General features: G+C 45.6%; 1 protein-coding gene across 3 annotated transcripts in view; it reads right to left on the bottom strand.

Moving 5' to 3' along the window:
* Nucleotides 1-271: 271 nt before the first annotated feature.
* Nucleotides 272-23,240, bottom strand: part of Pdgfra (platelet derived growth factor receptor alpha) — a 44,802-nt gene continuing 21,833 nt past the window's right edge. For all 3 annotated transcript variants that reach the window (XM_052198420.1, XM_052198421.1, XM_052198423.1), the window contains exons 10-23: nucleotides 21,860-22,053; nucleotides 21,065-21,159; nucleotides 20,743-20,875; nucleotides 18,384-18,488; nucleotides 17,583-17,693; nucleotides 17,196-17,349; nucleotides 15,552-15,718; nucleotides 12,974-13,089; nucleotides 12,496-12,618; nucleotides 10,595-10,706; nucleotides 9,484-9,583; nucleotides 9,272-9,377; nucleotides 5,237-5,484; nucleotides 272-3,512 (exon numbers count right to left, since the gene is read on the bottom strand). In XM_052198420.1, the coding sequence (XP_052054380.1) occupies nucleotides 3,365-3,512; nucleotides 5,237-5,484; nucleotides 9,272-9,377; nucleotides 9,484-9,583; nucleotides 10,595-10,706; nucleotides 12,496-12,618; nucleotides 12,974-13,089; nucleotides 15,552-15,718; nucleotides 17,196-17,349; nucleotides 17,583-17,693; nucleotides 18,384-18,488; nucleotides 20,743-20,875; nucleotides 21,065-21,159; nucleotides 21,860-22,053 (1,912 nt within the window). In that variant the 3' untranslated portion in view covers nucleotides 272-3,364. The remainder of the gene's footprint in view (nucleotides 3,513-5,236; nucleotides 5,485-9,271; nucleotides 9,378-9,483; nucleotides 9,584-10,594; nucleotides 10,707-12,495; nucleotides 12,619-12,973; nucleotides 13,090-15,551; nucleotides 15,719-17,195; nucleotides 17,350-17,582; nucleotides 17,694-18,383; nucleotides 18,489-20,742; nucleotides 20,876-21,064; nucleotides 21,160-21,859; nucleotides 22,054-23,240) is intronic.

Genomic DNA, 23,240 nt, shown 5'->3' on the forward strand with positions numbered 1-23,240 from the left:
GACTCCAGCTTCTACTCAACTGCCTGTAAGCCTAAAATTGCTTTACTAACTAGTGAGTCTATTAAGAGGAGGAAGAGGAAGAAGAGGAGGAGGAGGTCATTGTGCTAGATGGTGATGGAGTCTGAAGTAGGAGGATCACAAAGCTCATTGCCAACCAGAGCTATGCAACAAGATCCTGCCTCAAACAAATAACAGACTACATTGTGGGAAGGGTGTTGAGCGGAACTCTGACCAAATTAAAAACAAAGCGAAAGAAGTTGTAGACCTTCCATAGCTTTAAATCATATATAATAAATCATTTATTGAAATATAAAGATCTCCATTTACACTTTTTTAAAACAAAACATGAACAGGGGTATTTGGAAGCCATCTTGGATTGGAAGACCCTCCCTACGGAGTTGGTCGCTCTCACACATTTACCACACCACCATGTTGGGAACAGGTAAGTATTTTTCTCTTTATTACTTCTAAAATATAAATTTTGGACATTCAAAAGTGCAACAGTTAACGTGCCTGTGGGGAATATCACAGTTAAAAAAATATAAACAAAGGCAGTGATACAGCTTGTCATACACGTTGGGCAGTATTCTCCAAGTCTACATAGAAACAGATATATACATATCGATGTATAACATCATTTTATCTTACGTCCCTCTTCACAAATATAGGACCATTTTGTACAGGTTGGCAGACCACATTTTAAGGACATCATTGATCATTTTTTAAAAAGTCACAAATTGTGTTCCTCGGGCCAGCTTTGATTGTCATCATAAAAAATAGAAAGCAGGAAAGATTGGTAAATTTTCTTCCAGGGACTCTGCAGGAGGCCAAAAAGAAAATGAAACAGGATACAGTCAAAACACTGTTTAAAAAGAAAACTGTATCCCTGCTGAGTGTGGTGGTGCATGCCTGTAATCCCAGCACTGGGGCGGGACAGAGACGGTGGATCTCTGAGAGTTGAAGGCTAGCCTGGTTTACACAGTGAGTTCCAGGGAAGCCAGGGCTACAGAGAGAGACCCTGTCTCAAAAACCAAAAATGAATGTATTCCCATTTAATCTCAGAGGCAGATACAGCTAAGGATGGGAAACTGTTGGACTGAGAAGCTTCATCCAACCTCAAGGTGTCATGCAAGGCCCAGAGCGATATTAGAGTCAAAAAGAAGCAACAAACCAAGGCTGTGCAAATGCGTGGTAAACAGACCGCTTGAGCCATGATTCTAGAAAGACAGATGTAGCTCAAGTCTAATTGGCTCAAAAGAATCTAGTCAGGTTTTTGTTTTTCAATTGGCCAATCTGGCTCAGTCTTCACCCTTACTGTGAATAGGGAAAGTTGGGGTTTGCATTGAGATTATGCCAGTAGGTAGTCAAGTACCTTGTTATTGCTTCTGTGCCTTCCAAAGCATCACCTGCTGGAAGCAATACAGTGATTGCAGTAATCATCGCCCATGTTTCATTCATACAGAGTCGGCAATTAGACACATTGCAGAGAATGCCAATGAACTCACACTAACAAGTTTGACAGTTTGGATGCTTGTGATATCCTCCCACCTAAAGCCCCCAATTCCAGAAAACTTTTTTATCTTCTCCACTGAATATGGAGCTGGTCAGACAAAGACCTGACACACAGATTTGCATCATTTGTGGACACGCTTTGAAATGAGTGAACTTAGCCCCCCTCCCCCTCCAGTGGGAAGTGGTACCCATGTTGACTAGAACTGGAAGATGGGCCCAAGCCAAGATTTTGCTTTATCGGCCTCAGCTAAGCCTGGAAACATAAACCAAGAGTGGGAATTGCTGGACATTCCTACTCTTGAATGTGGCATTGACATGTTATTGACATGAAGCCAAGGACTTAAGTAGTAGCCTTCCTGCATTGTTGACTTCTAGCCCAGTTCCAAATTTCAAAGTTGCCCCACTTCACCCACAGCAACTCCCTGTAACCTAAGCCAGAGTCTCTGATCACTGACTACTCAAGAGCACCAAGCAGTATATATCTTCCTGCTCCCATCAGACCTTGTAATTCCAAATCTCTGGGGCAGAGGTCTGAAATCATTGAGGCTAGTGACTGTAGCTGCAGTTAACAAGTGGGAACAAAAGAGCCAAACTCATGCCCACATAGCCTTCATTCAACAGTGCCATTGTGGTCACAGGGTTTCCAGCTTTTTCTCTCTGAGACAAGAGAGGAAAAGAGAGGTGCTGATGTTGAAGCATCCTTAAAAGTAGGTATGGGCGGGATCCATCAAAGTCATCACCAGTCATGAAAGATACTTCTGCCCATCTGAGTCCTTTTCTAAGGACAAGTCTCTTCCTCAAGGTCGCACACAGTTTGAGAAGTCACATTGGGCTCAGATTCAAGCCTTTCTACTGAGTACACTTAGGACCCGGGGGTTCTGCTTTGCTTATTTCTAATCCTAGTATTTCAGAGGTGATTAACTGTTCTTAGTGTCGTGGATTAGGGAGACTGCCTAGAACACTACCACAAAAAGGTTTGACTTTCTGGATAACTACTTATACTCTGCTCTCTAGTTTGCTAACTTTAATCCACTAAACCTATTATATTTTATTGAGAAATATGTTACTTAATATAAATGTCAAAAACTGCCAAACTTGTCACCTACTTAGTAAAGGTTTGTTTAATTGTGCTTTCTCTGTAAAGAAATCATGTTACGGATTACATATTTAGCATTCTTGTTAAACAGTAGTAGTGTTATAAAAATAGATTACAAGATACAGAGGAGTTCTTGGGTTCCCTAAGAGACCCAAACATGACTACTGAAGGTTGGTTAGTTTTTATCTTTTGCCTCTTTAACACTAACAAGACAGTAAAACACCATGGTTCCAGTACCTTCCAAAGTTCAAAGTGGTTTTTCATGTACTTCATGAGAAAATTCAACAGCAGCTGGTACCAGATTCCAAGAGGAAAGGAAGCACATGTGTGGACTGAGTGGTCTCTTCAGAGATCCAGACAGGAGAGTTGACACAGATCTAAACACATCCTCGGTTAGAGTTATTTACATAATTACAATGCTGGCGTTGTCTGCAGTACAAGTTACACGTGTGGGAATCCCACCCGTTCCCTGGAAACAAAGCCTGTCTTCTGTGGCCTGTTATTCCCTTGTCCATCCATTTCCAAACCACACATGCTGCTGAGATGCTACTGACGTGTTGCAAGAGGCAACACGGACAAAGTTCAATCCAAGTAACCTAATCATCCGCAGAGGTGTCTCAAGGCCCTCGGCTGGGAACTTCTCTCTCCACATCACCCAAATCTTCTTCTACTCAACCTTTGCATTGCAATGAAGTGGTTTTTCTGAAGGGGATCCCGAGGAGGCTCCCGGAGAAAATGATACCCCGAGCCTGTGAGTTACAGGAAGCTGTCCTCCACCAGGTCTGAGGAATCTATACCAATGTCATCCATCATGTCAATATCCTCAATGGTCTCGTCCTCTCTCTTGATGAAGGTGGAACTACTGGAACCTGTCTCGATGGCACTCTCTTCCGAAGTCTGCGAGCTGATGGGATTGAAAAGCAAAAGCTAGGATCAGGAACAGACTAACTACCGGGATTTCTACAGGCTGCATTTCCAGGGTGGCTGCCTGAAGCAGCGGGGCTCTTTGCACAAGGTCCTTTCCTGTTGAAGCATGTACGGCCGAGTATGGCCAGTTTGCCGCTGAGCCAGCCAGCCACTCATTGGCTATTGCTGCACAGAACCAACACAAAACGAAGACACGGCGAACTGCGCATGTCAGCTTGCGCCCCTTCCTACCACAGGGTCTTTCTGTGGGTGTCGCTAACAAGACTTGAGAGTTTCTACTTTTCTTCCTCATCCTATCAGGGGAGAGAATAAACAACAGCCAATACAAAAGTACTGAGAAAGAAACGTAGGAAGCAAGAGGATGGGGTCCCATACTTCCCTCACTTCCTGTCAGCCCCCCCCCTCTTGTTCACCCCTCCCCTCTGGGTCTAAAGGCCCAGGAGGAAACAGAAGAGAAAAGCTCTTGCTTTCTGATCTACAGAAGCCTCGCCAACAAGACCTGCACCATAATGGCACCAATGGGTACGTTAATGTGTAAGTGAGAAGCTCAGGCAGACTCTCCTACAGACCTATAGATAACCAAGGAAGGTTGAGAACCAGAGAAAGGATCTTCCCGAGGGAAGAATCTACCAAATTGGTAAATTGGTTATGCAGTGCCAAATGGTCAGCCCCGGAAACGTACAAATACATACAGGTAACATCTTTTTTTTTTTTTTTTTTTTGGTTTTTTTTTTGAGACAGGGTTTCTCTGTGTAGCCCTGGCTGTCTTAGAACTCACTCTGTAGACCAGGCTGGCCTCGAACTCAGAAATCCGCCTGCCTCGAATGTTCTTATTCTTAGGAAGCGTGTGGCAGAATACTAGGGGTGAATTATCTTGGTGTTTCTTACTTAGCTTTGAGTCATTGAGTAAGAAATAGTGTGTGTGTGTGTGTGTGTGTGTGTGTGTGTGTGTGTGTAGTGATGATGATGATTTATGTGACACCAAGCTGGATAAAGAGAATGAGGCAAATGTCAAACCCTGTACCCACTAATTGGGAGGTGTACGCTCACAATATTCCTGTATGCTAAACATTTTTTAAAACAAAAGTTTTAGGTGTGTCATCCCTAAAGGCACTAGCCTGCCAAAACTCTCCACCCTTCTCTGGATTCTCGCTGTCTTTTCCATATTCTGCCTTGTGTCACTATGTGCCTTGCCCATGTGAGTCTTTTTACTCGGAATTCAGGAACAACTGCAGTGGGTAGAACCCCTGGCTTCTTCCCCTTTGCGAGGTGGTATCCCTTTGCTTCCCACAAAAACAGAAGGAGAAGGCAGCCCACCAGGGGAAGGAGAGACAGACACACAGACAAACCTGTGAATCAGCAGTTTGAAAGTCCTCCCCAGAGAGCCCTGAATTGTGTGCATCCTGTATCCCAGCCCCGCCTCGCTTGATGTTTTCCTCAGCTCCATGAGCGTTTAAGAGCTCAGAGCAGAGCTTTTCATCACCAGCTTTGGCGACCAAACCATTGAAGGATCAGAGATTGTTCCCCAGAGAACCGCTCACTTGCGAGTAAGAGGACACCTTAGCATCAATGGGAGGTATTTTCACACCTTCATGACCTAGAGCTATGTACCTGGTGCTCAAGCACAGTTTACATCCCTGGTGGCCTCAGTCTCCCTGAGCCTCCCTGGCAGGCTCGCACGGGGAAGGCGGCCATAGTTACCTGTGTCTGTTCCTCTTGCCCAGGTCCTCCTCCTCCTCCTCCGGAACAGGGTCAATGTCTGGCAGGGGAATGATGTAACCACTATCCGCGCTCAGTCTCTGCTCATCCAGGCCGCCTTCCCAGTCCTTCAGCTTGTCCTCCTCATTTTTGTAGGTGACACCGATGTACGAATTATCAGAGTCCACACGCATGCGTGCTACAGCCGGATGGTCACTCTTTAGGAAGTCCAGATGAATCTTCTCATAACTCTGAAAGTATTCATGTAACACATTAAATTGGATGTTACTGACAAACTATAAAATAAATGCAGACATTTAGAACGTGTGGTTTACATGTATGTTTCCACAAGGAGAACTAAAGGAGAGTCGTGTGCTAACTAACCATCACCAGCAAGAGAAGTAGGACACAACATGGGGACAGCCAGTGGCCACGGGATTCCTGGCGGGACTTCAGACACAAAGAGCCTTTCCCTAGGTCCATAGCTGCAATGAGTTGCCGACCACTCCCATGCAGGACAAACATGGGGACTAAGGAATGCACCCCTGAGTCCCTCCAGGGCTCACATAAGACCCATAGAATAGACAGAGAGCTTATACTGGAAGCACCATTCCAAGCATCTTCCTGAGCCATCAGTGTTGGGAGAAGTCTGACTTAATGTGAAAAAAATCCTACTTTCCATGTGTGTGCGTGTGCACTCGTATGTGCGTCAGTGTGTGTATGAGTGTGTGTATGTGTGTGTGTGTGTGTGTGTGTGTAATTTTCTCAGTTTACTGCAACACAATGGGTTTACATATCTGTCATTGTGCTTCGATCTCATCATTCCCTCCTGGTTGATTCCCCTCCTTCCTCCACATAGGTCTGTCTGTCTGCCTTTTTCCACGTGTATTTCATGACTCCACCCCAACCTTTAAGATCTCTTCCTCCCATCTCACGATCCCCTTTCTGGCTTCCTGACCTACACATACACATATGCTTGGGAGTGCTCATGTGCAGGTATACACATACATACGGGGACTGGAAAGATGGCTCAGTGTTTAACAGGATTTGTTGCTGCTGCAGAGGACACAAGTTCAGTTGCCAGCACCTACATTAGATGGATCACCACCTTGTATTATTCCAGTTCTAAGAATTTCCACACCCACTTCTGGCCTCCACAGATACCCATACACCCATATGTGGTAGATAGGTAAATAGATAGATAGATAGATAGATAGATAGATAGATAGATAGACAGACAAACAGACAAGCAGGCATATGCTCACACACACATAAGTTAAAATTTAAAAATAAAATCAGTATTTAGATAAATAAGTACACACATGTGTGTATATATGTATACACACATAATTTTAAATTAGTTTCTACATTTAGAAGAAACATAGTACTTGCCTTCCTAAGCCTGGCTTCAACACAATCCCCAGCAAATTTCAACAACCTTTTTTTTCACAGAACTAAAAAAGTAATTCTAAAATTCATATAAAAAAAGACAAAAGACCCCATATAGCTAGAGCAATGCTGGAAATATCATAATCCCTAGACTCATAATACCTGACCTCAAACTATACAATAGAGCCATCCTTTTATGTATATATGTATATATATCCTTTTATGTATATATGTGTATAGATGTGTATATATATGTATGTATATTACACAAATACAGCTAGTTTATCTATAACTATATAACTATAGATAAATATATCAACAGAACTGGATAGAGGGTCCAGAAGTAAGCACACAGACATAGTCACCCATTTGACATAGGGAGGCCAAATTGACACTGGAGAAAGACAGTCTATTGAAAACTTGGAAGACTAGAAGAACATAACTCAGTTCAAATTGAATCAAAGACCTGAATGTAAGACTTAAAGCTCTGAGACTGTTAGTAGAAAACATTTCATAGATAAGAACGTTCTGAGTCAGACTCCAAAAGCACAGGAAATGATCAAGAATTAACAAGTGGGTCTGGGCAAATGGTGTTTGCCATTAATCCCAACACTCAAAGACAGGAGGACCTTTGTGAGATCAAGGCCAGCCTGATCTACATAGTGAGTTCCAAGCTAGCCAGGGCTACAGAGTGAGACACTGTCTCACACACATAAAAAAAATGACAATCAGGATCAAACGAAAAGGAAGATCTCTGTAAGTACTACCTAGCAAGTTCCAGGTCAGCCAGAGATACAAAGTGAGGCCCTGTCTCAAACAAAACAAAAAACAAAACAAAACAAAAATAAAGGAGGGAAGAAATAATAAAGATTTTGTGTTTTGTGTTTTTTTTTATTTAGTGTTATATTTTTGTTTGCAAAGGAAATAGTCACAAAAGTGAAAAGAAAATATAAAGAATTGGGGAGAGAAAGCTCTGCCAAATATATAAATCTACATCAGACAATGGATTAGTATGCAGGCTATATAAAGAACAGCAAATGCCCACACAAATAGTCAATCAGCAAATTGGCTAATAAACTGAGTATTTAGCTTTCAAAAGAATAAATATTAATATTCAATAAATCCTTGAACAAGTATTCAATATCTTTAGCCATTGAAGAAAAAGACATTCAACCCAGTCAAAGTGGTTATCAAGAAAGCAACAACAAGCCGGGCGGTGGTGGTGCATGCCTGTAATTCCAGCATTCTGGGAGGCAGAGGCAGGCAGATTTCTGAGTTCAAGGCCAGCCTGGTCTACAGAGTAAGCTCCAGGACAGCCAGGGCTATACAGAGAAACCCTATCTCGAAAAAACCAAATCCACAAAACCAAAAAAGAAAAAAAGAGAAAGAAAGAAAGGAAGAAAGAAAGAAAGAGAGAGAGAGAGAGAGAGAGAGAGAGAGAGAGAGAGAGAGAGAAAGAAAGAAAGAAAGAAAGAAAGAAAGAAAGAAAGAAAGAAAGAGAAAGCAACAAATAAATAAAGTGACAAGGTTGTGTTGATAGGGGTGGGGGGAGGCTAGATTCCTTTAAAAAAAGAAAATCTAAAACTCAAGTGGGCATCATGATAAACATCTTTAATCCCAGCACTTCAAAGCAAAGAGGCGGACAGATCTCTATGAGCTGGAGGCCAGCCTGGTCTACAGAGTGAGTTCCAGGGCAGCCAGGGTTACACAGAGAAACTCTGCCTCAAACAAAATGAACTAAAAGTAAATTACCAAAGGACTTAGCTATGCCCCTCTGCTGCGCACACCCTAAGTCAACATGCCACATAGATCCTCGCCATCTTTGTATAGCGCGACACCAGTCACAACAGTCAGAAACGGAAAACCCCTAATTTCTGCAGTAGTGTCTTCCTCTTCCCACCAACAGAGAATCTTCCATGGACCTAGGTAAATTATTCCCACCCGCTCCCAGCATCACGTATGAGAGGTGAAACCAGTGCTGAGGTGATCTGAACTTTCAGCTCAAATAATAAGAGGCTCTGGGGCAAACTATTGATGTTGCCTCTCAAGAAGGGAGAGAAATGGGTTGGTCTGCGGCGCCTCGTCTGAGAAGAGATTCATCACACGCAAGCGTGTGGCTTCCCTTCTCAAGGCCTCGGCAGAAAATTGCCCCATTCATTTACAGCTCCTGCATAGGTCCGTGAAATTACATTTGTCCCTTTGAACAATGCTTTCCGTGCTACAGAAAACCAGCTGGAGTCACAGATAACAGCTGGGATTGTCCCCTCCAGTCAGCTGGTAAAAGCCAGTTTCAAATGGATTTGAGTGCATTCAAATGAGCAATTTAATGGCCTCAGATGTCCTGAGAGGTTCTAACTGCAGGGTAGCTTCAGATACTCAGATGTCTGGAGAATGAGGTGCCTACAGGTGCCTCTGCACGTAAGATGAAAGAGAACCCTGTGGGAAGGGGAGAGTTCTCATTCATCAGTGCTACTGAGGGTCCTATAGAGCACTCCCCGAAGCCATGGTCACAAGATCACACAATCTGTGTGTTCCTTTGAAACAGCGCAGAATGGCGCTGCTCGTTGGCATAACTGCTAGCTAGCCTCTCCTCCTTGTCCACATACCCCCACCCCCCCGGACCGCCCACTGTCACAGGCTCAAACCAACCTTCTTGTATTGTCCAGGCAGCAGATTCTCCACTATCTCGCTGAGGTGGTAGAAGGAGGGTCTCTTCTCAGGTTCACTGTTCCAGCACTGCACCATGATCTCGTAGCTGCAGAGACAGAGCACAGAGTGAGTGTGGGCATAACCATAGACGTCAGGCACCCCACACACCCCCAGAGCGTGGACACGGGCCCAGGCTTGGGGAGGAAGCTTACACTTCACTGGTGGCATGGTCAGGTTTGGCCATCCGGTATCCACTCTTGATCTTATTGTAGAAAGTAGAATCAACCATCATGCCAGGGTAGGGTGTGCCACCTACGAGCCAGAAGAGATAACTGGATGTCAGAGGATTTTTACTTGCGCCACACACCTTTGATTACGAAACCCTGATGGCCTGATTCTTTCAAAGAATCTGTAGGTTTCGTCTCCTTGACTTCAGAGGACTCCTCAGACTTGCCATAGCAATCTGGGTTGATCAAATCCAAATGTCTTGGGCAACTTTAGAACAAAATTCACTAACACACTTAATGGTGTTTCTAACAACCACATCTAAACACAAACACACTAACGAGGCAGAGAGGTGTTGTAAGCCACTGAAGAATATCATCCTCTTCAGAAGTGTTCACATAATTACAGCCCAAGTCAAAGCTGGCATCTGGAATGTCCACAGTCTGGTGTTTTAAGGGTATACAAGGCCTCAGAAAAATGAGAACTGAAGGAGTAGCAGTGTGTGGAGCAACCAAGGCCAAGTCGAGGGCCAGTTCCCTCTCTGAAACTTCCAAAGCCACTCCAAGTCTCCTCTGAACCCATATTACAGCTTATAGGGTTTATAATGTGTAATCAATCTGTATATCCCCAAAGTCCAGTCAAACCTCCACACCATTAGGACCCTCCCTTGGCAACAGGCACCTGATTTATTCAGGCCCCAATGACAAGAACATTTTTTCTCTTTGAGATGTGGAGTTATACACCCTGCCACATCACCTTTCACCTGGGCATCATTCATCACTAAGTAAGGGAGGGGCAGCTGTTGGTGAACTCTCTAATCAAGAACAAAATGAAGAGGTAGATGTCATCAGAAACACTTTCCCATGGGGGCAAACAACTCCGGCACAACCAGAATGACGGTGGCCGGGGGTGAGGAAGCAGTCCACGGGAACCCCTTCTGGGTCTACTCAGCCTACATCAGACTTGGTAAGGGTAAACTTGTGGAGTGAGGCTGAAGTGTGACTAATTGACACTGCACATGTCACCCTGGATCGGGGACAGATCTTCTGAATGTCCCTTCTAGGGCTATTCAGACTGAGCCACACATCAAGCTCTTACCAAGGGAAAAGATTTCCCAGAGCAGAATGCCATAGGACCAGACGTCACTCAGCGTGGTATAGAGGTTGTCGAAGATGCTCTCAGGTGCCATCCACTTCACAGGCAGGAAAGTCTGTGGGGAAGGAGAGAGGAAATTAACCCACAGGCTCTGTTCTGATGTCTGCAGAAGTAGAAACAAAAGACGTTCTCCCTGGGCTGGGAATAATGCATTAAAGATCTTGCCTGCATCCTGTCTCTCATGTGTTTATGGTTCATTGGCAACTAGGTAGGTTGTGTGTGTGTGTGCATGTGTATTTGTATGTGTATGTGTGTGTGTCCGTGTGCATGCAAGTGCTTGTTTTGTACTCTGAGAAAGCACTCTCTTGGCCTGGACCTCACCAGTTCAGCTAGTGTGCCTATCCAAGGAGCTCCAGAGGTCTGTCTCTGCCTCCACAGCACAGGGGTTACAAGCACTGGCCACTAGGTCGGGCTTTACACATGAGTTTTGGAGATCAAACTCAGGTACCCACGTTTCCACATCAGACACTTCACTCATGGAGCTATCTCTAGCCCCACTGTGTAGGTTCTTAATAATAACAGACAAGGAATGGTCAGCGTCACTTCTCATGTCTTCTGAAGGGATAAGATACACACATAAACATATTTAACCTTCAGTTTAACAATAAAGTGTGACCTTTGACCAGACCGGTTTTCAGGTGACCCTGGGAACAAAACTGAGAATAGATACAGCATCCTGGAAACCAGTGTCGGCTTCCAAGCTGTAAGAAATGTGGTGGGATTTTTAACACTGAAAGACAAGACACTCAAACATGTCTTTTTTGCAAAAATGGCCCAAACTTCAGTGAAATACTCAGTCTGGGCAGATATATAACACAGCACCCTCCATGTAAGCCGGCATCCTTCACCCACACAGCCCTCCCCCCAGACTGCGAAGAACTAGTAGACATTCATATATAACCTTAGCTAAGAAATCACTTTCGCCCAAGTTTAGCGGCTCGTTCAGCGTGCCTGGGAAGAGACACGGCTACAGGCATTGAGCGTGAGTCTGGGGCCCAGAGCATGGACAGAGATCACTGTCCTTCTCTAAGCAGAGGCTGCAGCCTGTAAGCTGTCTTACACCGGCGGAGCAGAGTGATATATAATTGCACCAATGGGTGACAGATGTGTCCTAAGCTTACGGGCTGAAAGGATGGAGAAGGCAGTTCAAGTAGACAATGAAACTATTGCTAAAGAAACGGTGACATTCTATTTATTCAAGCAGTCTTAATATTCTCAAGGTTAAACTTGCCTGTTGGAAATCTGATAAGAGCTTAAAAACTAGAGATCTCCCTGGAAATGAACGCTTTCATATTCGTGTACATATTTATTAACACTTACTGGGTATGCCTAATTTTTTTTCTAAATTTGCATATATGGGTGTTTTGCCTGCACTGTCTGTATGCCGACCAGAAGCCAAGAGATGGCATCAGATACCTAGGCCTGTAGTTACAGGCTATTGTGAGCTGCCGCCTGAGGGCTGGAAATTGTACCCAGCTCCTCAGGAAGAGCAGCACATGTCAGTAGGCCATCTCTCCAGCCCCTGATGGCTGCTTCTATATGTCAAGCGCTGTCTATAGCACTGTTTGAGAATTACCTAAGTCATTCCCTTGTAGCAATTTAGGAAATGGATGAAGCCACAAACAGAGAAACCGAGGCATAACATAGACAAGAAACTTGACCAAACAGCGGCCCTAGTATAGGGTGGAGCTGATGCCGGGCAGTCTGACTGTTAAACCTAAGCATTTCCTATGAGCCCTCTGGAACTGGCTGCTGACAGGGTCCTGAACTAAGAAATAACAGAACTTCAGAGACTAAGGGGGGCAGAAGGATTGGGGGGAGGGGGAGAGAGGGGGGTGACGTACGCTGCCTTTTGACACGTAGTTAGAATCATGCATGATGTCTCTGGCCAACCCAAAGTCGCAGATCTTCACAATTTTTCCTCGCGCCAGGAGGACATTGCGGGCAGCCAGGTCCCGGTGCACACACTGCGAGGGAAGAAGAGAAAGCACTTCAGAATGGCCTCAGCTGAGGCCAGGGGGTAGCACTCCTGCAAGACTGGCCAGTCCATGAGGAGAACTTAAAGGTGCTCTGGCAGGAAGAGCTTGCCTTCCCCTCCCTGACTCCTCCTGTGGGGCAAAGAGTGCTGGAGAAAGGCAGACCCCCAGTGACATAGTCTGTCACGCTCCAGGCCTATGCGGGGAAGCGGCGGAGGCAGGCTAGACTGAGAAGTCACTGTTACTCTGCCTCTAAGACCTTCCTCCTCCTTTCCTCCTTTCTTTCCATGTCCCTCCCTCTGAAGCTTTGGCTGGGTCTGAAGAGGTCTCTGGGCCTTGAACTTACATTTTTCGAAGCCAAAAATTCCATTCCTCGGGCAACTTGATAGGTGAAGCTCAACAAATCCAACAAAGTCAGACCTTCGGAGTCATCGTCCGAAAGGAGGTTTTTGACTTCTGAGTCTGTGGAAAGGAGTTAAAGATATTGGTGTTGGGTAAAAGTGGGGGGCACTGCCCAGTATCCAGACATCCCCTCTATCTACCAGCTTGCAGAAACTTGTCCAAAGATCTCTCCAGAAAGCATTTTGTCATAAGTTTTAGACTTTATCAGGTACAGAAACTACACCAAGGAAGCTGTGGGTGTGGCTCCGAGGTAGAGCATTTGCCCAGGAGGCATGAGGCACACATTTCAACCCCCTAGTACTATAAGAATAGAAAGAAAAAAAATAATGGTTCTTTCTTCCAAAATAAATATATACAGGTTGAGTATCCCAGACTCAAAATCCTGACTCTAAAATGCTTCAAACATCCGAAACTTATTTAGCACAAGCACGATGGTAAAACTATCCCCATGCCAGACTTCATGTGACAGATCAGTCAAAACACAAGCACACTAAAAAAAAATATTGTATAAAATTACTGTCAGCTATGTGTCTGAGGTGTGCATGAAACCGACATGAATTTGTTCTTAGACTTGGCTCCCAAATCCAAGATATCTCATTATGTATATGCAAATATTCCAAAATCTGGAAGAAGAATTCAAAACACATTCAGTCCCAAGCATTTCAGATAGGAGATGTTCACCCTACATGCACAAACACAGACCTGGGCAGGGCAGGGGGGGGAATAGTTAAACACATAACGATTCGTCAAACCAACCTCCTCCACAGAGTCTCACAGACAGTCATTTGCCCTTGGATTTCACTTTCGACCTTGTTACATCACCTCAGCCATCTTGGAGACTCTCTCTCTCTCTGTGTGTCTCTCTCTCTCTCCACACACACACACACACACACACACACACACACACACACACACACACTGAAATCGTCCATGATGAATTTGAGGTTTGCTTTCTCTCCTTTTTTTTTTTTTTTTTTTTTTTTTTTTTACTTTGTGTATAATTTGCCAGTTAGATCACCTACTGAACAGACCAGGCAGCCATCCCCAAGGACAGTGCCCATGATCGAGCATCGACCTCCCCTTGTGACCTGTCCACTGCCCCCCCCACACACACACACACACTCATCCCATCTGGAAGGACCCTGTGGGTTTTGAGTCAGGCAATCTAGGCCGGCAGCTCTCAGTCCTTTTTGATGCTACACAGGCCAGTGAGGAGCAGCTTCGGCCATTCATTTCGTTTTCAGGCAGCTATGGGAAGGCCAGAAAGCTGCGGTCTGCCTGGCAGCAGGACCCAGGCCGAGCGTGGCTCAGGGCCCTTCTCCCTGGTGCCAAGTCCACCAGCCCTGCCCGGGAAGCAATGTAAACTATTTTTAACCATTTGGGAGTGGAAAGGGAGCACTGTTCCAACAACTCTCATTGGGTAAACTTTAAGAAGTGTTTGGAAGTTCACCCATTTGGCAATGTGAAGTGAATGGAGCTGCAGATACGGAAAATATTATTACATACTGCGTTTTGCAAAACAAGCACATACTTTTTAATGGATTGTACCTTTTGCTTAAGAACCCTGAAAGCATTCAGAGCATGTCACAGATTTTTCAAAAACAGTCTCCATGGCTGCTAAACATTTTGCAGCAGCTGATGAGAGGCTCAACCCCACCCCACCCCCCAAAAATACAGAATCACAGAAAAAGCCCAGGCCTGTCTAGACACTGCTCACTTCGAGTGTGTGGTTAAGCAAGAGCCCTGGAGTGGCCACCCCGGAGCAGGCATGAGGCGGCCCATCTGGCGTGGCATCACCCATGGCCCCCTGGAGTTTACAAATGAACTCATCCCCAGCACGGTTTTCAAAACAGAAGGGGTTGCTTTCAAACCAAAGTCAACAGGAACACTTTTCAGAAAATGCAACCTCAAACTGGTCTACTCTCCAGTTACCCCTACAACTTTTATGTTAAGAAAGCTAAAAGCCAGGATTATGGTGCTCACAGAAAAAAAAAAAACAAAAAACAAAAAACACAAAAACAAAAACAAAAGAACAAAAAAGAACATGAGGAAATAATGTAAGATTGCCAACTTTCAGATTGGCCATTTCATTAAGAAAACACCAATTCTCACCACTTCCATTTTTTAACAAAAGACATGTTAACAAGCAAAGACCATCATAGCAGAATGAATTATTTATTTAAAACCACTACATTTAAAGTCTGAGCAATGGATTACATTATATCTGTCTTTATTATTATTTTTACAATAGTATATACTTTTTTCTTCAGTGCCAGAGAAGGAACTGTGTACACACTGGACAAGCGATATACCGTAGGGCTACATCAGCAACCCTGGGTCTTTATTCTTCTTACACACAGAGCACAATCCACAAAAAGATGTCTAGGCCCAGCCTTACAGCCCTGCACTTAGGGACCACATGGTTTGGCAGAGCTGCCTGTCACCCCAGTTTCCCTTCCTCTGAGTAGCGAGTTAAACCACAGGAAGATCATATTTGCCAGAATGAGCACAGGCACCTTTACCTAGCATGGACTTCTTCTTATAGGAGGCTGGGCGATCATACAGCGATCTCTGGATGTCAGAGTATTTAGAAACCTCTTTCCTTTCAAGCATGGGGACATACTGTGTGGTATCAGCTTGCTTCATGTCCATGTAGTCTCCATTATTTTCAAAAGACAGAATCACATAACTGTGAAAAAAAACCAACAACAACAAATTTCACCCTGGGTGGCCTTTAATGCAGTCACTCAGTAAATAGCTAAACACGTGCCAAACTGGGTACCTACAGTGTACCATTAATGAAGGGAGGTATCAAGGGCTCGGGGATGCGCAGATAAACAATCCCCATTTGCACACTGCGCATGGCGTGGTCCAGACAGACAGATGGACATTAATCAGTCATGCGTGCACGGGTCATCTCAAACTCAAGTGTGCCATGAAGGGGGGATGATTCTGATGACACGGAAGGAAAATGTCCATCTGGGAGTGTACTGCCTGGTTTTGTGTGTCAACTTGACACAGGCTGGAGTTATCACAGAGGCAGGAGCTTCAGTTGGGGAAGTGCCTCCATGAGATCCAGCTGTGGGGCATTTTCTCAATTAGTGATCAAGGGGGGAAGGGCCCCTTGTGGGTGGTGCCATCTCTGGGCTGGTGCTCTTGGATTCTATAAGAGAGCAGGCTGAGCAAGCCAGGGGAAGCAAGTCAGTAAGAAACATCCCTCCATGGCCTCTGCAGCAGCTCCTGCTTCCTGACCTGCTTGAGTTCCAGTCCTGACTTCCTTTGGTGATGAACAGCAGTGTGGAAATGTAAGCTCAATAAACCCTTTCCTCCCCAACTTGCTTCTTGGTCATGATGTCTGTGCAGGAATAGAAACCCTGACTAAGACAGGGAGTAAGCAAGCCCTTCTAAAGAGTCCATAAAACCAATACTATCTAAATAGTAGGGAAACACGATAGGGCCAGCTGGGATCCCCAAAAGGTAGTCGCCATGATGCCTCATGTTTTACTTCTCTGCCTTCTACACATCCTCACAAGGAGCAGAGACAGCACCAAGAGTCACAGGGAAGTCAGAGCCTGGGGCTACATTCCCATAAACACACAAAATGTTCTTAGTGTGCTACACTGAACCGTTGAAAAGTTCCTGACGGGAGAACAGTCATTGTCCCCCTGAGTGTTCAGACACAACATAGTTCCTGTGACTCAATAAACTGAACACCCATTTGGAGCCCATTAAGTAACTTAATAGCATGGGATGTCCTCGTACTCCCAGGGGTCTTTACAGACACTTGGAAGTTTTATCGGTAGAGACAAGTGAGTATCACTGGCCCAGGTTCAGCAGGGTCATCAAAAGATGAGCACTAATGACAGCCCTTGTCAGAGCAGCATTGACATGTCCTGAGAAATCACATACAAAGAAGAGAATGGCTCTCAGAAGGATCCCCGCCCCCCTGTCATTCAAACCTGTCAGCACAGCCTTCCCCTGCGAATGCCTGGTCCAAGACACCTGCAGATGTGTACCTATCCACACTGACATGGTTGGCTAGGTAGGCTCCCAGCCTTGTGGCCTCTGGTGCTGGCCTAGAATCTGCAGGCCTGGAATCTGTTAGGACAGGCTTCTCTCCACATATGAGGCTGTGACAAGGACACACGTGCTCCCCTTATATTTACCTTCTTGTACTCTCATCGGCAGGATTCAATCCAAAGATGTCCAGGTCTTTCTTTGGCTTCTCTGGGTGTCGGCTCATGAAGCTATCTCTGTTCTTATGCAAATAGTTGACCAAATCCCCATAGAAGCAGTATTCTGTGATGATGTAAATGGGACCTGTGGGGACCAAACAGTCAGGTATAAAAATGGAGAATGGAAAGAAGCCATGATGCTCTGAACCAATGAACTTCCAAAACGTCAGAGGAAACAGTGAGCTCCACTTATCAGCTTTATACTCAGGAGGTTTGTTTGGGGTGCAGAGAGGGAAATCTGGGCCTGAGAATGGTTCAAAAGTTTATGCAACAAAGAGTATTCTCAGCACCTCCTCAAGCCCAGGACAAGGAACCTACCTGACTTAGTGCAGGCTCCCAGCAAGTTCACAATGTTCAAATGCGGTCCCAAGTGAGTCATTATCTTCAGCTCAGACATGAGAGCTTGTTTTTCGCTAGATCTGGCTGTGGCTGTTGTAGAAAAACAGATTTCAGTACAACTGAACTCCCTGCTCCTGGTTTTCAGAAGAACACATGGGCCCTTGTGACTCAATAGTATTTATTTACTATGAGATGGTCTCCTCGGTCTAGACTACTGATCATGTGTGTGTGTGTGTGTGTGTGTGTGAATGCCCTTGCCTACAAATACACATGGAGGCCAGAGGCTGCATTCAGAATATCTTCTTCAACTGGTTCCTCATCTTATATGTTGAGCCAGGGTCTCTCACTGAACCTGAGAGCTTGCCAAGTTGAGTAACATAGCTGACCAGTGAGCTTCCAGGATTTACCTGTCTTATCCTGCCTCCCTGCAGTGTTGGGGCTTAGACGGGCACACCCCCACTTCTGCCTTCCTATATGGATGCTGGGGAATTAGAACTCAGATTCTTGTGTTTGCACAGAAAGCTCTTTACCCACTGAGCTATTTCCTAGTCCCATAGTTTCTAGTCTTTAAGATAAAAAAAGTTTAAAAATGTCACTAAAAATGAAAGCATCTGATTTTTAACAATGAGGGATATTAGCAAAATAAACCTAATTGGGGGAGAGGGAGTTAAGCCTAAATTCACATAATCCAAAGAATCATGATATAATAGCAAATTCAATTTTGCTATCAAGTTCCTTGGTATCTCCATGTTCAAAGTACCCCTGGGAAGAAACACTTACGTTTGAGCATCTTCACAGCCACCTTCATTACAGGCTGGGACCGGCTTAATCCATAAGCTGTGCCTTCAACTACTTTCCCAAATGCACCGGATCCCAAGATCCGACCTGTGGGCAAACAGAGCCGTCAGCACCAGCTCCCAGGTCCTTGTAGTTTACTGGCAGAGGCCGGTGCACAAGGGTGTACAGCTGGGTGGGTGTCTTTCCTGTATTGAGTAAGCCTAATTATTCTTCCAAGTCATCATGTCAAAAAAGAATTGAGCCCACAGGGAAAGGAATTAGTGTAATTGCTTTTGTCAAATAGCATGTGCAATGGAAAGGAAAACACAGATGAGAGAGAGGGGAGAGTGCAGCCCTCCCTGGTGTGAACATGGGCTCCTGCACTTGCCTCCGTGGCTTCCTCCCAACCCCCTGGTTCTCTGCCCTTCTGTTTCTCACACACACACAGAGGCAACCTTCGCATTAACAAATCCTTAACCACTGGAAATCTTCTGTATTCCAAATGCTGCTGATTCTGAGGATCACACAACTGAAACCTTGGACTAGTCTCCTTTGTCAGAAAGGAGGGTCCCTGGACCAGAGGCTGTACGTGCCAGCAAGGTCCCTGGACCAGAGGCTGTACGTGACAGCAAGGTCCCTGGACCAGAGGCTGTACGTGACAGCACAGCCCTTCTTTGTGTGGAGAGACAAAGAAATCAAAGCTGTTGTCTCCACTCTTAAAGAGACTGTGGTCTAAGGGAGGCATTGCCAGGAAGCCAGTCTGCCCAGGCACAGAAAGATGCCAAGAGTGGACATGCCTGCTCTTCAGGTCTGTACCTCTGGCATCCATGCTTAGAAAGGTGCTGCCCCTCCAGCAACTTGGCCTTGCCAAGAGGACAGGGGCAACGTGCTGGATAGCAGGGGCTCTGTTACTCCCCGATCCCCACCTCCTCACCCAGCCCCCACCGCCCATTTTATTTCTTTTTATCTTCTCTAAGCTCTGTATGAGAAACCGTGGCGGGCGATATAATAAAGAGACACAGGATTGAGCAGGGAAGCTCTGCTTGCCTTCAGCCTGACTGGCTGTAAGTTCCTAGCTCTGCTGTATTTTAGAATGAGGCAGGCAGACAGACAGACAGACAGACACAGACAGACAACTAAAACTGCATCTGAGAAGCCCATTGATTGTGACATAGCCCCAAAGGGCTAACTTCCTTGTGATATTTTGTTTTAAAGTGTGTGTGTGTGTGTGTGTGTGCACACGCGCACACAAGTGCACATATAGATAGAGGGTTGTTTGGGGGGTTTTGAGAGAGACTATCATATAGTGGTCTCAAAATCTCTATGTAGTTAAGGATGACCTTAAACTCCCAATCCTTCTGCCTCCCTGGAATAAGAGGCATGCACCACAACACCAGCATATATTGTTCCATCCTACATTGCATATACACAAAGTATTTTATGAATCCTCAAAACAGTAGCCCACTGAGCTCTCTCACTTCTCAGCTAGTCCTCTTCAGTTATAGAAATGTATTTCATCTTTCCATTGTGACATCTTTGCCAGGCCAAAATAATCATTCCAATGATACAATTAAGAGTTTCTTTCCTTTTGGCATTTTGCTATAGGGTCTCATGTAGCCCAGGCTGGCCTGAAACCCAGGATGACACTGAACTCAGGATCCTTCTGCGTATAGGGGTATGCTACCATGCCCAGTGTACTGACTCCTTTTTGAGTTTGGGGGATAGAACCTGAGGCCTTACAAAGGGCTAGCGAGATGGCTCAGCGGTTAAGAGCACTGACTACTCTTCCAGAGGTCCTGAGTTCAATTCCCAGCAACCACATGGTTGCTCACAACCACCTGTAATGGGATCTGATGCCCTCTTCTGGTGTGTCTGAAGGCAGCTACAGTGTACTCGTATACATAAAATAAATAAATAAATCTTTAAAAAAAATGTCTAGACAACTTCTTGACCCTTGACTTCCCCTTCTCTGCCCCAACGAGCTCATGCTCAAGATGTCCATGTAAACCGGGCGGTGGTGGCACACACCTTTAATCCCAGCACTTGGGAGGCAGACGCAGGTGGATTTCTGAGTTCGAGGCCAGCCTGGTCTAAAGAGTGAGTTCCAGGACAGCCAGGGCTACACAGAGAAACCCTGTCTCAAAAAAACCAAAAAATAAAAAAAGATGTCCATGTAGCCCAGGCTAGTCTTGAACTCACAGTCCTCCATCTTCAGTCTCCCCAGTGCTGGGATGAAGAGTGGGAGCCACCAAATCCAGCTCTGTGAGTGGCGTTCAAGCCCTCAATTCTGTCCCAGGTCTGTAACTAGCAAGCTATGTATGTGACACTGGGGTGCTGGGAGGTTACCCTCGCAGGAACTTACCAAGCACTAGCCCATCTCTCGGAAACTCCCATCTGGAGTCGTAAGGCAGTTGCATGGGATCCACATAAATATATTCATGTCCGTCAGGGCTGATTGACTCAATGACCCTCCAGCGAATTTCATACCGTGGTTTCTGTAATGACCAGGACCAGGTAACTGGTGAATTACCAACATCTCAAAGCAACTGAGCCTCACTCTAGAACCAAAGTGACTGGACCTGGAAACCTCTCACTGTCTACCGCACATGGAATTACCAAACCCCTTCTCTGAACCAAACCCCAAAGATGCTGCCATTCTCATTCTAATGATTCCAAAGTCTTACCTGCTTCCAAATGACAACGAGGACAATGAGAGAGACAATGACAATCACCAAGAGCACCAGCACTGCGGCCGCCACCGTGAGTTCAGATCGCAGGGCTGGGGGCAAGACAGAGACACAGTAGAGAATTTTGTCAGTTATCTGCGGATGACACAATAAGAAGGGAGGCAGAAAGAAGCAGACTGAGGCTATCTCCTGCTGGTGGGGAAGTGTCCAGGACCCCAGATCACTTTAGGGGTGGCCTATACTGTTTCTCAAACACTCGTTGCCCTTGTAATTAAATGTGATTCTTCCCTGGGACAAAGCATTTCCAAAGACACTCCAAGGATCTCCTTTTGGACAATTTGAATAGAGACGATGAAGATTGAAAATAAGTTGGGAGAGACTTCATTTGCAGAAACATCCATCTCCTAAGTTTCACGGCAAGGGTAAATTTTGCCTTTTGTTTCTCTCTCTTTTGGCTTTGTTCCTTTGTTTCTGACTCAAACCTGACTCACCTGTTCTGAGGAATGAGAGACAAAAGCTCCTTCCTCACTTTCTATCCCTACACCCCTGCGTTCAGACGACAGAGGCTTAGTAGCTATCCTCTATATGACAAGCAAGACAGTTTGCAGCTCCGCCAAGTGCAGCTGGATCCGTGTGCAAACCAAAAGACCTGGCAGTAAGACCAGACGGGGCTGGGCTCCTCTCTTGGGACCTTCGTTACTATGTGACCCCTGTCTGGGATTCCACGGCCCACCTGAGGAACACAGGGCCTGGCTGGTGACCTGGAGGTGGCTTGCCTACTGCGACACTCACTGGGAGCCACCAGTTTCAGCTCTCGGTTCCCGATGCCAAGGTCATTCTTTGCCAGGCATCGAACTGCGATGGTCTCTTCCACTTTGGCGAAGGTCACTCGTCCCTCCACGGTGCTCCTGCCTCGGCGATGGAACTCGGTGATAATATTCGAGACATTGCTGGCCAAAACTGTCCATGAAGTGTCATTATTGCATCTAGAGAGAATGGGACCCAAATGGAGATCTGATTACCAGGAGTCACAACGGCCAGTGTCCCTTACACATTGCAAATGGTGCACACGTCTGAGGGTTACCACAGGTTAGCTTTCTTGTTTTATGGTACATATTCACATTAAAATTTGCTTGCGCCAGCTCAAGAGGGATAATCTCACATAGATAACCAAAGTTAATGGTTTGTGGAGGAGGCAGATAAATTCCACAAACTATAACTACCTATCTCAAATCTTGGACCTGTGAGCACACTGAGGAGATAGCATCAAACACGTTCAACAATGCAAATCTCCCATTCCTTCGAAAATATCCTCCTTCCTCATCCTCCAGCCTAGAAAGAGCTTCTAAGGGGTCCCAGGGCTACAGTGGTCTTGTGGGTTAAATCGTTATACCTAAAGATCCCAGCACCCAAGTCACTCCACAGCTCTTGGCAAGGAGAGCAGCAGGAAGCTTCCCTTTCAGCAGAGACACACTCAAGGCCTCTGAAAGCAGCTAGTTGCTGTGGGGAGAAGGATGAGCCCACAGTCCACAGGCCTACTGACGAAGGTGAAGGAGGGGCTGGAGAGACGCCCAGCCATGAAGAACTCATCCTGTTCCTATGGAGGACTCACGTTTAGTACCCAGCACTCCTGATAGGATGCTCACAACCACCATCAGGGGATCCAGTGCCCTCTCCTGGCTTCCAAAGAACAAGTCATGGGGGTGGGCACAGCTCTCAGTTCTGTTTGCATTTGTCTAGCCACTGAGACAATGTTTATGGTAAGAAATAAGAACCGTGAGCTAGGTGGGGGTGGGGGTGCACCTCTGTAACCCCAAGGCCTGGGAGAGCAAAGCAAGAGGATGCTATGTTTGGAGAGAGAGAGAGGGGTGGGGGAGAGAGGAGAGAGAGAGAGAGAGAGATCAGCTGGTGCAATTAGCAAGAGTGGTTCTTACAGTTCTTCATGTCTTCACACTAGAGACCATTTTAAAAGAGAAATAGAAACACAATGGAGAATAAAATAGAAAAATAAAGGTCCTTTGAGGACATGCGTGCATGTGTGTGTGCACATGCACACATACACACACACACACACACACACACACACACACTTTCAGAGACCTATTGTATAGTTTGTGAGTAATATGCGCCTTGGGCCGAGGAAGAATCACAAATACAAAAAGAGGTCAACCCA

Source organism: Apodemus sylvaticus, chromosome 11 (genome assembly GCF_947179515.1).
Source record: "Apodemus sylvaticus chromosome 11, mApoSyl1.1, whole genome shotgun sequence".
Taxonomy (NCBI): domain Eukaryota; kingdom Metazoa; phylum Chordata; class Mammalia; order Rodentia; family Muridae; genus Apodemus; species Apodemus sylvaticus.